Source organism: Oncorhynchus tshawytscha, unplaced genomic scaffold (assembly GCF_018296145.1).
Source record: "Oncorhynchus tshawytscha isolate Ot180627B unplaced genomic scaffold, Otsh_v2.0 Un_contig_1394_pilon_pilon, whole genome shotgun sequence".
NCBI lineage: Eukaryota > Metazoa > Chordata > Actinopteri > Salmoniformes > Salmonidae > Oncorhynchus > Oncorhynchus tshawytscha.
In genome coordinates this window covers 156,192-170,000 of record NW_024609625.1, presented here as the reverse complement: position 1 = coordinate 170,000, position 13,809 = coordinate 156,192, and the positions used below count along the sequence as shown (strand labels likewise).

At 47.0% G+C, this 13,809-nt stretch overlaps 1 protein-coding gene across 5 annotated transcripts in view; it reads right to left on the bottom strand.

The window, feature by feature from the left end:
- Positions 1-13,809, bottom strand: part of LOC112238663 (ubiquitin-like modifier-activating enzyme 1) — a 77,980-nt gene that overhangs the window by 38,338 nt on the left and 25,833 nt on the right. For 3 of the 5 annotated variants that reach the window (XM_042316417.1, XM_042316416.1, XM_042316418.1), the window contains exons 2-7: positions 10,247-10,363; positions 10,082-10,140; positions 6,880-7,048; positions 6,531-6,665; positions 2,234-2,431; positions 322-454 (exon numbers count right to left, since the gene is read on the bottom strand). In XM_042316417.1, the coding sequence (XP_042172351.1) occupies positions 322-454; positions 2,234-2,431; positions 6,531-6,665; positions 6,880-7,048; positions 10,082-10,140; positions 10,247-10,363 (811 nt within the window). Of the gene's footprint in view, positions 1-321; positions 455-2,233; positions 2,432-2,790; positions 3,000-6,530; positions 6,666-6,879; positions 7,049-7,133; positions 7,189-10,081; positions 10,141-10,246; positions 10,364-13,809 lie in introns of those variants that run through there. The other 2 variants (XM_042316419.1, XM_042316420.1) reach the window with 2 other exon arrangements.

The following is a 13,809-nucleotide window of genomic DNA, read 5'->3' as shown; positions in this document are numbered from 1 at the left end:
ATTTGTTCCGTGCATGCCCTGAGTACACGTCCTCGTAATCCAGCTGGCCCTGCGGCTTTGTGGATGTCATGGATTTGAGCCTGGTCTCTGAGAAGCAGTATATCTATATCTACTATATATATATATAGTAAATATATCCTTCTCGTCGGACTCAATAAAGAAAAAAAATCTTTGTCCAGTTCGCTGTACTGATGTAGAGAAGCTCTTTTCGGTCTTAAGAGACGGTACCAGCAACATTATGTACAAAATAACACGAAAAAAAAATCACAAAATACCAGTTGATAAGGCTGATACTAAGTATTGCTACAGGACAGGACTCACCCAAGGTCTTGATCTCTATTGGCTGGCAGCTGTTGAGCTCCGTCATGCCCTGCACCTCAGTGAAGATCACGGAGTCTCCGTTCTCAAACCCGTGGCGAGCCTCGTCCAAACACGTCACCACGCCTGCTGCATCCTAACAGGGTGAGAAGCAGGGCTGAGATCTGCACAGCACGGGAAGCCAGGGACAGAGGTTACCAGCTCCACTCCATGATCAAATTAAAATGTAAGAGAGTACTAGGAAGACTGGGGGTGTATCACACATATGTTGAGTGGTCCTTCGTTGCTCTTTGTAGAGCACGGCGCTTGTAACACCAGGGGGTAGTGGGTTCGATTCCTGGGGCCACCCATAAGTAAAATGGATGCACGCATGACTAAGTCGCTTTGGATAAAAGCATCTGCTGAACAGCATATATTAAGTCAGGGTTTCCAAAACTGCTTTTCTTATCCTAAAATGGAACACACTGACAACCGTCCCAGTATTTAGCTGAGTTCCAGACTGAGTTCTGGTGTAGCAAGATACTAATCAGAGGGGCTCCTGGTATCAAACCGCAGCTCCAGTAGTGGACTACCCTCCGCTACCGTTCAGGGGACGCGCTGCTGTAACCTCCTCACCTAACGTTACCTCTCCGTTACCGTTCAGGGGACGCGCTGCTGTAACCTCCTCACCTAATGTTACCTCTCCGTTACCGTTCAGGGGACGCGCTGCTGTAACCTCCTCACCTCTACGTTACCGTTCAGGGGACGCGCTGCTGTAACCTCACCTAACGTTACCGTTCAGGGGATGCGCTGCTCTGCCTTTGCCCTAATGCTGTAACTAGTCAGTTGGTCATCTCGGGTGCTGCATTCTGGCTGAGCCTTGGATACAGCAGCCAGTATATTGGCTGAGCCTTGGATACAGCAGCCAGTATATTGGCTGAGCCTTGGATACAGCAGCCGGTATATTGGCTGAGCCTTGGATACAGCAGCCGGTATATTGGCTGAGCCTTGGATACAGCAGCCAGTATATTGGCTGAGCCTTGGATACAGCAGCCGGTATATTGGCTGAGCCTTGGATACAGCAGCCGGTATATTGGCTGAGCCTTGGATACAGCAGCCGGTATATTGGCTGAGCCTTGGATACAGCAGCCGGTATATTGGCTGAGCCTTGGATACAGGAGCCTTGGATACAGCAGCCGGTATATTGGCTGAGCCTTGGATACAGCAGCCGGTATATTGGCTGAGCCTTGGATACAGCAGCCAGTATATTGGCTGAGCCTTGGATAAAGCAGCCAGTATATTGGCTGAGCCTTGGATAAAGCAGCCGGTATATTGGCTGAGCCTTGGATACAGCAGCCGGTATATTGGCTGAGCCTTGGATACAGCAGCCGGTATATTTGGCTGAGCCTTGGATACAGCAGCCAGTATATACAGCAGCCAGTATATTGGCTGAGCCTTGGATACAGCAGCCGGTATATACAGCAGCCAGTATATTGGCTGAGCCTTGGATACAGCAGCCAGTATATTGACTGAGCAGCAGCCAGTATATTGGTTGAGCCTTGGATACAGCAGCCAGTATATTGACTGAGCCTTGGATACAGCAGCCAGTATATTGGCTGAGCCTTGGATACAGCAGCCAGTATATTGGCTGAGCCTTGGATACAGCAGCCAGTATACCGACAGCTTTCACCGTATTTCAAATTTCACCGTAAGGTGACTAGTTTGCATCCCTGTATTTTGATAAAATTATACAATGATTAGTGGGTCTCAAGGTTGTGGAAGGCTTATATTTATCCTAAGTATAATTTCACAAGCCCTGAATTCATGACATTCATTTCTGTCTGAAATGTATTTTACCTTTGTTCAACAAAGATTATTTAGACTTAAAAATCTCCACATTTTGTTGTTACAGCCTGAATTGTAGTAAGGCACTAACCTTGGTGATCATGGAGATCATAGCAGAGAGAGGCTGCTCTCCATTGGTATCGATCACCAGCATCTCCTCTCCGAAGTCACAGAAGAGCTGTCCGAAGAGTCCCCGTGTGTCAGCGATCACCAGCTTGATGCCGTTACTGTGACAGAAGTCTCCAACACGCTGCTGCTCCTCTAGAGGGGAGTTGGTCAGGACCACAACCTACAACACAGAGACATGTTATCACACATTCAATGTTTATAAAATAAATATTAATTCACAAGAGAATTGCATTAAAAACAAAGTCCAAAATTCATCTCTACCATATATGGTAGTAGGTGGGAGAATATAGCATGATAAGAGTGAACAGAATGTCGTCATGGCCACGGTTAAAAAGTGGTCGCTGCTCAAGTCAACTCACTGCTCCGTGGCAACGAGGTCCATCAAACGCCAACTGACAAGCGAGCGGCTGCAGGTTTCTGTGTGATAACTCCTGTTTCTGTAGTGAGACCGCTTGATGTACAGTAAACCCCCTGGACATTACCTGTACCAGTGTAATGCATCTAAACAGGTAACCTCACCTGGAACGGAGGCAGGTAGTCGTCGGTGAGGGCTCCAGTATAATATAGTTTAACCAAGTAATGGGGGTTCAAGTGTGTTAACTTGGAGCTAACATGACGCAGCCCAGACTCCCATTGCATGCTAACAGTGAGTTAGTGGAGCTAACATGATGCAGCCCAGACTCCCATTGCATGCTAACAGTGAGTTAGTGGAGCTAACATGATGCAGTCCAGACTCCCATTGCAGGCTAACAGTGAGTTAGTGGAGCTAACATGATGCAGCCCAGACTCCCATTGCAGGCTAACAGTGAGTTAGTGGAGCTAACATGATGCAGTCCAGACTCCCATTGCATGCTAACAGTGAGTTAGTGGAGCTAACATGATGCAGCCCAGACTCCCATTGCAGGCTAACAGTGAGTTAGTGGAGCTAACATGATGCAGCCCAGACTCCCAGGCTAGCAGTGAGTTAGTGGAGCTAACATGATGCAGTCCAGACTCCCAGTACAGGCTAACAGTGAGTTAGTGGAGCTAACATGATGCAGTCCAGACTCCCAGTACAGGCTAGCAGTGAGTTAGTGGAGCTAACATGATGCAGCCCAGACTCCCATTGCAGGCTAACAGTGAGTTAGTGGAGCTAACATGATGCAGTCCAGACTCCCAGTACAGGCTAGCAGTGAGTTAGTGGAGCTAACATGATGCAGCCCAGACTCCCATTGCAGGCTAGCAGTGAGTTAGTGGAGCTAACATGATGCAGCCCAGACTCCCATTGCAGGCTAGCAGTGAGTTAGTGGAGCTAACATGATGCAGCCCAGACTCCCATTGCAGGCTAGCAGTGAGTTAGTGGAGCTAACATGATGCAGTCCAGACTCCCATTGCAGGCTAACAGTGAGTTAGTGGAGCTAACATGATGCAGTCCAGACTCCCATTGCAGGCTAACAGTGAGTTAGTGGAGCTAACATGATGCAGTCCAGACTCCCATTGCAGGCTAACAGTGAGTTAGTGGAGCTAACATGATGCAGCCCAGACTCCCAGGCTAACAGTGAGTTAGTGGAGCTAACATGATGCAGTCCAGACTCCCATTGCAGGCTAACAGTGAGTTAGTGGAGCTAACATGATGCAGCCCAGACTCCCAGCATGCTAACAGTGAGTTAGTGGAGCTAACATGATGCAGCCCAGACTCCCATTGCATGCTAACAGTGAGTTAGTGGAGCTAACATGATGCAGTCCCAGACTCCCAGACTATTGCAGGCTAGCAGTGAGTTAGTGGAGCTAACATGATGCAGCCCAGACTCCCAGGCTAGCAGTGAGTTAGTGGAGCTAACATGATGAAGCCCAGACTCCCAGGCTAGCAGTGAGTTAGTGGAGCTAACATGATGCAGCCCAGACTCCCAGGCTAGCAGTGAGTTAGTGGAGCTAACATGATGCAGCCCAGACTCCCAGGCTAGCAGTGAGTTAGTGGAGCTAACATGATGCAGTCCAGACTCCCATTGCAGGCTAGCAGTGAGTTAGTGGAGCTAACATGATGCAGCCCAGACTCCCAGGCTAGCAGTGAGTTAGTGGAGCTAACATGATGCAGCCCAGACTCCCAGGCTAGCAGTGAGTTAGTGGAGCTAACATGACGCAGTCCAGACTCCCAGGCTAGCAGTGAGTTAGTGGAGCTAACATGATGCAGCCCAGACTCCCAGGCTAGCAGTGAGTTAGTGGAGCTAACATGATGCAGCCCAGACTCCCAGGCTAGCAGTGAGTTAGTGGAGCTAACATGATGCAGTCCAGACTCCCAGGCTAGCAGTGAGTTAGTGGAGCTAACATGATGCAGCCAAGACTCCCAGTACAGGCTAGCAGTGAGTTAGTGGAGCTAACATGATGCAGCCCAGACTCCCAGGCTAGCAGTGAGTTAGTGGAGCTAACATGATGCAGTCCAGACTCCCAGGCTAGCAGTGAGTTAGTGGAGCTAACATGATGCAGCCAAGACTCCCAGTACAGGCTAGCAGTGAGTTAGTGGAGCTAACATGATGCAGTCCAGACTCCCAGGCTAGCAGTGAGTTAGTGGAGCTAACATGATGCAGCCCAGACTCCCAGGCTAGCAGTGAGTTAGTGGAGCTAACATGATGCAGCCCAGACTCCCAGTACAGGCTAGCAGTGAGTTAGTGGAGCTAACATGATGCAGCCCAGACTCCCAGGCTAGCAGTGAGTTAGTGGAGCTAACATGATGCAGCCCAGACTCCCAGACTAGCATTGAGTTAGTGGAGCTAACATGATGCAGCCCAGACTCCCAGTACAGGCTAGCAGTGAGTTAGTGGAGCTAACATGATGCAGCCCAGACTCCCAGGCTAGCAGTGAGTTAGTGGAGCTAACAGTCTCCCAGGCTAGCAGTGAGTTAGTGGAGCTAACAGGATGCAGCCCAGACTCCCAGTACAGGCTAGCAGTGAGTTAGTGGAGCTAAGATGATGCAGCCCAGACTCCCAGTACAGGCTAGCAGTGAGTTAGTGGAGCTAAGATGATGCAGCCCAAACTCCCAGGCTAGCAGTGAGATAGTGGAGCTAACATGATGCAGTCCAGACTCCCAGGCTAGCAGTGAGTTAGTGGAGCTAACATGATGCAGCCCAGACTCCCATTGCATGCTAACAGTGAGTTAGTGGAGCTAACATGATGCAGTGAGTTTAGTGGAGCTAACATGATGCAGCCCAGACTCCCAGGCTAGCAGTGAGTTAGTGGAGCTAACATGATGCAGCCCAGACTCCCAGGCTAGCAGTGAGTTAGTGGAGCTAACATGATGCAGCCCAGACTCCCAGGCTAGCAGTGAGTTAGTGGAGCTAACATGATGCAGCCCAGACTCCCAGGCTAGCAGTGAGTTAGTGGAGGCTAAGACTCCCAGGCTGAGTTAGTGGAGCTAACATGATGCAGCCCAGACTCCCAGGCTAGCAGTGAGTTAGTGGAGCTAACATGATGCAGCCCAGACTCCCATTGCAGGCTAGCAGTGAGTTAGTGGAGCTAACATGATGCAGCCCAGACTCCCAGGCTAGCAGTGAGTTAGTGGAGCTAACATGATGCAGTCCAGACTCCCAGGCTAGCAGTGAGTTAGTGGAGCTAACATGATGCAGCCCAGACTCCCAGGCTAGCAGTGAGTTAGTGGAGCTAACATGATGCAGTCCAGACTCCCAGGCTAGCAGTGAGTTAGTGGAGCTAACATGATGCAGCCAGACTCCCAGTACAGGCTAGCAGTGAGTTAGTGGAGCTAACATGACGAGTCCAGACTCCCAGGCTAGCAGTGAGTTAGTGGAGCTAACATGATGCAGCCCAGGCTAACAGTGAGTTAGTGGAGCTAACATGATGCAGTCCAGACTCCCATTGCAGGCTAGCAGTGAGTTAGTGGAGCTAACATGATGCAGCCCAGACTCCCAGACTAGCAGTGAGTTAGTGGAGCTAACATGATGCAGCCCAGACTCCAAGGACAGGCTAGAGGTTGGCTGGGATGATGGACAGGCTTGATCACTGAGACACATTTGACAGAAGTCCTAAAAATAAATTCTAGGAGGGATCCATTTTTCAAGTTTTAGTATGCAAAATGTACCACAGTCAGCATACCGTGCAACACTAGTCATCAGTAAGGGCTCCAGTGTAATGTAGTTTAACCAGGCAAGGGGGTTGATGGGTAATGTAGTTTATACCCTACCTGGAACAGAGTCAGGTAGTCATCAGTGAGGGCTTCAGAGTAATGTAGTTTCACTAGGTACGGGGGTAGATGGGTAATGTAGTTTTACCTGAAACTGAGTCAGGTAATCATCGGTGAGGGCTTCAGTGTAGGCCACTACTGGTACGTAGCTGTTGAGTTCAGCCAGGCGAGTCTGAGACACCTCAGCTCTGTTCTTCCCCAGATCCTCTTCTCTCAGGTAGAACTGGAGACAGAGAAAGGGTCGTTAACAGAGACAGGGTCGTTAACAGAGACAGGGTCAGAGACAGGGTGACAGAGACAGGGTCGTGACAGAGACAGGGTCGTGACAGAGACAGGTCCTCTTCTCTCAGGTGGAACTAACGGAAACTAACATGATCCAAACAATATCTTGACCTGAGCATGCCCAAAGAGAAGCTCCACAAACACACATCACGTACCTGTGAGGAGAGGTCTCTCCATTCAGCCTGTCCCTGGTCGTGCAGCGTAACACTCTTGACTCCTCCCAGGATGACGTTCTTCGCGATCTCCACGCCCAGCCCTCTCAGCCCTGAGACCAGGATGTTGGAGCTCTGCATGCGTTTCATAGCATCATGGCCCAACACGTAGCTATGGAGGAGAGAATACAGGCTTTATAAGACTACATAACACCTCTATAACACTACGTCAGCCCTCTCAGCCCTGAGACCAGGATGTTGGAGCTCTGCATGCGTTTCATAGCATCATGGCCCAACACGTAGCTATGGAGGAGAGAATACAGGCTTTATAAGACTACATAACACCTCTATAACACTACGTCAGCCCTCTCAGCCCTGAGACCAGGATGTTGGAGCTCTGCATGCGTTTCATAGCATCATGGCCCAACACGTAGCTATGGAGGAGAGAATACAAGCTTTATAAGACTACATAACACCTCTATAACACTACGTCAGCCCTCTCAGCCCTGAGACCAGGATGTTGGAGCTCTGCATGCGCTTCATAGCATCATGGCCCAACATGTAGCTATGGAGGAGAGAATACAGGCTTTATAAGACTACATAACACCTCTATAACACTACGTCAGCCCTCTCAGCCCTGAGACCAGGATGTTGGAGCTCTGCATGCGCTTCATAGCATCATGGCCCAACACGTAGCTATGGAGGAGAGAATACAGGCTTTATAAGACTACATAACACCTCTATAACACTACGAGCCCTCTCAGCCCTGAGACCAGGATGTTGGAGCTCTGCATGCGCTTCATAGCATCATGGCCCAACACGTAGCTATGGAGGAGAGAATACAGGCTTTATAAGACTACATAACACCTCTATAACACTACGTCAGCCCTCTCAGCCCTGAGACCAGGATGTTGGAGCTCTGCATGCGCTTCATAGCATCATGGCCCAACACGTAGCTATGGAGGAGAGAATACAAGCTTTATAAGACTACATAACACCTCTATAACACTACGTCAGCCCTCTCAGCCTTGAGACCAGGATGTTGGAGCTCTGCATGCGTTTCATAGCATCATGGCCCAACACGTAGCTATGGAGGAGAGAATACAAGCTTTATAAGACTACATAACACCTCTATAACACTACTTCAGCCCCCTCAGCCCTGAGACCAGGACGTCGGAGCTCTACGGAGAGAGACCAGAGCTGTGTTCAAATACTCACACTAATAGTACTATTTGTGAAGTAAATTGAGTATATAGTATGGATATAGTTAGTATGACAAAAGTCTCCGGACATCGTACAATATTCTCCAAAATATGTAGTACACACGCAGTGGACACTATTTCTGTGCTTTTTGGGCCCATAATGCAACTCTTCAGAAAATGGGTGTGGCTTCACATCATTTTCAGATTTGACGAAAATATGCAGCCGAAGTCCAACGAGAGCGAATTCAAATTCATTGCTTAACTTCTTAAGGTATAGGGGGCAGCATTTTCACTTTTGGATAAATAGTGTGCCCAATTTCAACTTCCTGCTACTCATGCCAAGAATATAAGATATGCATATTATTAGTAGATTTGTATAGAAAAAACTCTTAAGTTTCTAAAACTGTTTGAATCATGTCTGTGAATATAACAGAACTTATGTAGCAGGAAAAACCCAGAGGACTAACCGTTCAGAATTTATTTTGGATTTTTTTGAGGTCTCTGTTTGTTCAGTAGGTTCTCATTGGGAAACAATATTTCTTAGGCACTTGTTTTCAGTTCCTACCGCTTCCACTGGATGTCACCAGTCTTTGGAATTTGGTTGAGGTTATTCCTTTGTGCAATGAAGAAGTACGGCCATCTAGGAACTGGGTAACACTGTTGAGAGTTGGGCAAGACTTGAAAAGTAGCGTTAGTTTCCTCTCGTCCTCTATTGAAAACGGAAAAGACCCGTCTTCAATTTGATCGATTATTAGCGTTTAAAAATACCTAAAGTTGTATTACAAAAGTAGTTTGAAATGTTTTGGCAAAGTTTACAGGCAACTTTTGAGATATTTTGTAGTGACGTTGCGCAATCTGGAAGCTGTTTTTTTTCTGGATCAAACGCGCCAAATAAAATGGACATTTTGGATATATATGGACGGAATTAATCAAACAAAAGGACCAATTGTGATGTTTATGGGACATATTGGAGTGCCAACAAAAGAAGCTCGTCAAAGGTAAGGCATGATTTATATTTTATTTCTGCGTTTTGTGTAGCGCCTGTGGTATGTTAGCTATGCTGTCCTTATGAACCATATAGCATATCATTACAGCAGTATGTACTGTTATGTTAGTTAGCTACGATGTCCTTATGAACCACATAGCATATCATTACAGCAGTATGTACCGGTATGTTAGCTATGCTGTCCTTATGAACCACATAGCATATCATTACAGCAGTATGTACCGGTATGTTAGTTAGGTACGATGTCCTTATGAACCACATAGCATATCATTACAGCAGTATGTACTGGTATGTTAGTTAGACTTACAGCACCTACAGATGACACTACGGATGTTAGCTATGCTGTCCTTATGAACCACCTCCAGATATCTACTACAGTTAGCTACGCTGTCCTTATGAACCACATAGCATATCATTACAGCAGTATGTACTGGTATGTTAGTTAGCTTACAGCAGTATGTACTGGTATGTTAGTTAGACTTACAGCACCTACAGATCATTACAGCAGTATGACTACTACAGTATGTTAGCTACGCTGTCCTTATGAACCACATAGCATATCATTACAGCAGTATGTACTGGTATGTTAGTTAGACTTACAGCAGTATGTACTGGTATGTTAGTTAGACTTACAGCAGTATGTACTGGTATGTTAGTTAGACTTACAGCACCTCCAGATGACACTACGGAGACGAGCCACCTCCAGATGACTACTACAGTTAGCTACGCTGTCCTTATGAACCATATAGCATATCATTACAGCAGTATGTACCGGTATGTTAGTTAGCTATGCTGTCCTTATGAACCACATAACATATCATTACAGCAGTATGTACTGGTATGTTAGTTAGCTATGCTGTCATTATGAACCACATAACATATCATTACAGCAGTATGTACCATTGAAAATAAGAATTTGTTAACTGACTTGCCTAGTTAAATAAAAGGTAAAATAAAAAAATAAAAAACATTCAAGAGTTATAGATACGGTACTTACAGCTGTCTGGAGTACAGGCCTTCATCAATCTCAGCATCATTGCCATTCTTAGCCATGCCCTGGAGAACAACAGGAGTGAGAACCAGTCAAACTAACCCAGCAGTATGAGAGACAGTTCAGTTGTGACAGACATAGAAGACAAACAGTGTGTGTGTGTGTACGTACGTTGGTGGGTGTGTGAGACAGTTCAGTTCTGACAGAGTTAGAGGAGGAGCAGTGGGATCCCGTCTTCGTCTCTGAGTCTGACACGCGACGCTTCTTGGACAGCGGCGAGCTGGACATCTGAAAACAAACAGTTATTAGGTTGACAACCTAACAGCGACATACACACAGACAACATAGCCAGTACTGGCCCCCTGCCCGGAAGACCAACCCCACCGTTTGGTACATTCGTTATATTGGCATCGAACATGTCATCCTCACTAGGAGAAGAGGGTGACCTCGACAATTTATTGTTAAACAAGAGGCTGCCTGGATCTTTAATTTAAAGAGCCAAGTCAACAAACAGATTACCGACCATTTCGTACTCTCTACTATGCAATCTGGTTTCAGAGCTGGTCATGGGTGCACCTCGGTCTCAACATAGACTTTGATCTGAAGCCATTCTTGTGATTATTGTGAATTTTGCTATTGTAAATGTTTGTAGGCCTATCTAGACACATTGCATCTATGACCGTATGCTATCCATTAGCCTATGTAGCATCTATGACCGTATGCTATCCATTAGCCAATGTAGCCATATTGTATCTATGACCGTATGCTATCCCTTAGCCTATGTAGCCATATTGTATCTATGACCGTATGCTATCCCTTAGCCTTGTAGCCTATGTAGCCATATCCATTAGTATCTATGACCGTATGCTATCCCTTAGCCTATGTAGCCATATTGTATCTATGACCCTTAGCCTATGTAGCATCTATGACTGTATGCTATCCCTTAGCCTATGTAGCCATATTGTATCTATGACCGCATGCTATCCCTTAGCCTATGTAGCATCTATGACCATTATCCATTAGCCTATGCCATATCTATGCCATATTGCCTATCTATGACCGTATGCTATCCCTTAGCCTATGTAGCCATATTGTATCTATGACCGTATGCTATCCCTTAGCCTATGTAGCCATATTGTATCTATGACCGTGGACTGGGAGATGGGAGATGTTTCGTATTGCGTCAGACAACAACATTGACGAATACGCTGATACGGTGTGCGTTGAAGATGTCGTTCCCATAGCAACGATTAAAACATTCCCTAACCAGAAACCGTGGATTGATGGCAGCATTCGTGTGAAACTGAAGGCACGAACCACTGCTTTTAATCAGGGCAAGGTGTCTGGTAACATGACTGAATACAAACAGTGCAGCTATTCCCTCCGCAAGGCTATCAAACAAGCTAAGCGCCAGTACAGAGACAAAGTAGAATCTCAATTCAACGGCTCAGACACAAGAGGTATGTGGCAGGGTCTACAGTCAATCACGGACTACAGGAAGAAACCCAGCCCAGTCACGGACCAGGATGTCTTGCTCCCAGGCAGACTAAATAACTTTTTGCCCGCTTTGAGGACAATACAGTGCCACTGACACGGCCTGCAACGGAAACATGCGGTCTCTCCTTCACTGCAGCCGAAGTGAGTAAGACATTTAAACGTGTTAACCCTCGCAAGGCTGCAGGCCCAGACGGCATCCCCAGCCGCGGCCTCAGAGCATGCGCAGACCAGCTGGCCGGTGTGTTTACGGACATATTCAATCAATCCCTATACCAGTCTGCTGTTCCCACATGCTTCAAGAGGGCCACCATTGTTCCTGTTCCCAAGAAAGCTAAGGTAACTGAGCTAAACGACTACCGCCCCGTAGCACTCACATCCGTCATCATGAAGTGCTTTGAGAGACTAGTCAAGGACCATATCACCTCCACCCTACCTGACACCCTTGACCCACTCCAATTTGCTTACCGCCCAAATAGGTCCACAGACGATGCAATCTCAACCACACTGCACACTGCCCTAACCCATCTGGACAAGAGGAATACCTATGTGAGAATGCTGTTCATCGACTACAGCTCGGCATTCAACACCATAGTACCCTCCAAGCTCGTCATCAAGCTCGAGACCCTGGGTCTCGACCCCGCCCTGTGCAACTGGGTACTGGACTTGCTGACGGGCCGCCCCAGGTGGTGAGGGTAGGCAACAACATCTCCTCCCCGCTGATCCTCAACACTGGGGCCCCACAAGGGTGCGTTCTGAGCCCTCTCCTGTACTCCCTGTTCACCCACGACTGCGTGGCCATGCACGCCTCCAACTCAATCATCAAGTTTGCGGACGACACAACAGTGGTAGGCTTGATTACCAACAACGACGAGACGGCCTACAGGGAGGAGGTGAGGGCCCTCGGAGTGTGGTGTCAGGAAAATAACCTCACACTCAACGTCAACAAAACTAAGGAGATGATTGTGGACTTCAGGAAACAGCAGAGGAAACACCCCCATCCACATCGATGGAACAGTAGTGGAGAGGGTAGCAAGTTTTAAGTTCCTCGGCATACACATCACAGACAAACTGAATTGGTCCACTCACACAGACAGCATCGTGAGGAAGGCGCAGCAGCGCCTCTTCAACCTCAGGAGGCTGAAGAAATTCGGCTTGTCACCAAAAGCACTCACAAACTTCTACAGATGCACAATCGAGAGCATCCTGGCGGGCTGTATCACCGCCTGGTATGGCAACTGCACCGCCCTCAACCGTAAGGCTCTCCAGAGGGTAGTGAGGTCTGCACAACGCATCACCGGGGGCAAACTACCTGCCCTCCAGGACACCTACACCACCCGATGCTACAGGAAGGCCATAAAGATCATCAAGGACATCAACCACCGAGCCACTGCCTGTTCACCCCGCTGCCATCCAGAAGGCGAGGTCAGTACAGGTGCATCAAAGCTGGGACCGAGAGACTGAAAAACAGCTTCTATCTCAAGGCCATCAGACTGTTAAACAGCCACCACTAACATTGAGTGGCTACTGCCAACACACTGTCAATGACACTGACTCTACTCCAGCCACTTTAATCATGGGAATTGATGGGAAATGATGTAAATATATCACTAGCCACTTTAAACAATGCTACCTTATATAATGTTACTTACCCTACATTGTTCATCTCATATGCATACGTTGATACTGTACTCTATATCATCGACTGCATCCTTATGTAATACATGTATCACTAGCCACTTTAACTATGCCACTTGGTTTACATACTTATCTCATATGTATATACTGTACTCGATATCATCTACTGTATCTTGCCTATGCTGCTCTGTACCATCACTCATTCATATATCCTTATGTACATATTCTTTATCCCCTTACACTGTGTATGACAGTAGTTTTTTTTGGAATTGTTAGTTAGATTACTTGCTCGTTATTACTGCATTGTCGGAACTAGAAGCACAAGCATTTCGCTACACTCGCATTAACATCTGCTAACCATGTGTATGTGACAAATAAAATTTGATTTGATGCTATCCCTTAGCCTATGTAGCATCTATGACCGTATGCTATCCCTTAGCCTATGTAGCCATATTGTATCTATGACCATATGCTATCCATTAGCCAATGTAGCCATATTGTATCTATGACCGTATGCTATCCATTAGCCTATGTAGCCATATTGTATCTATGACCGTATGCTATCCATTCATGTTTTTTATATGTTCTATTTATTATCAGTA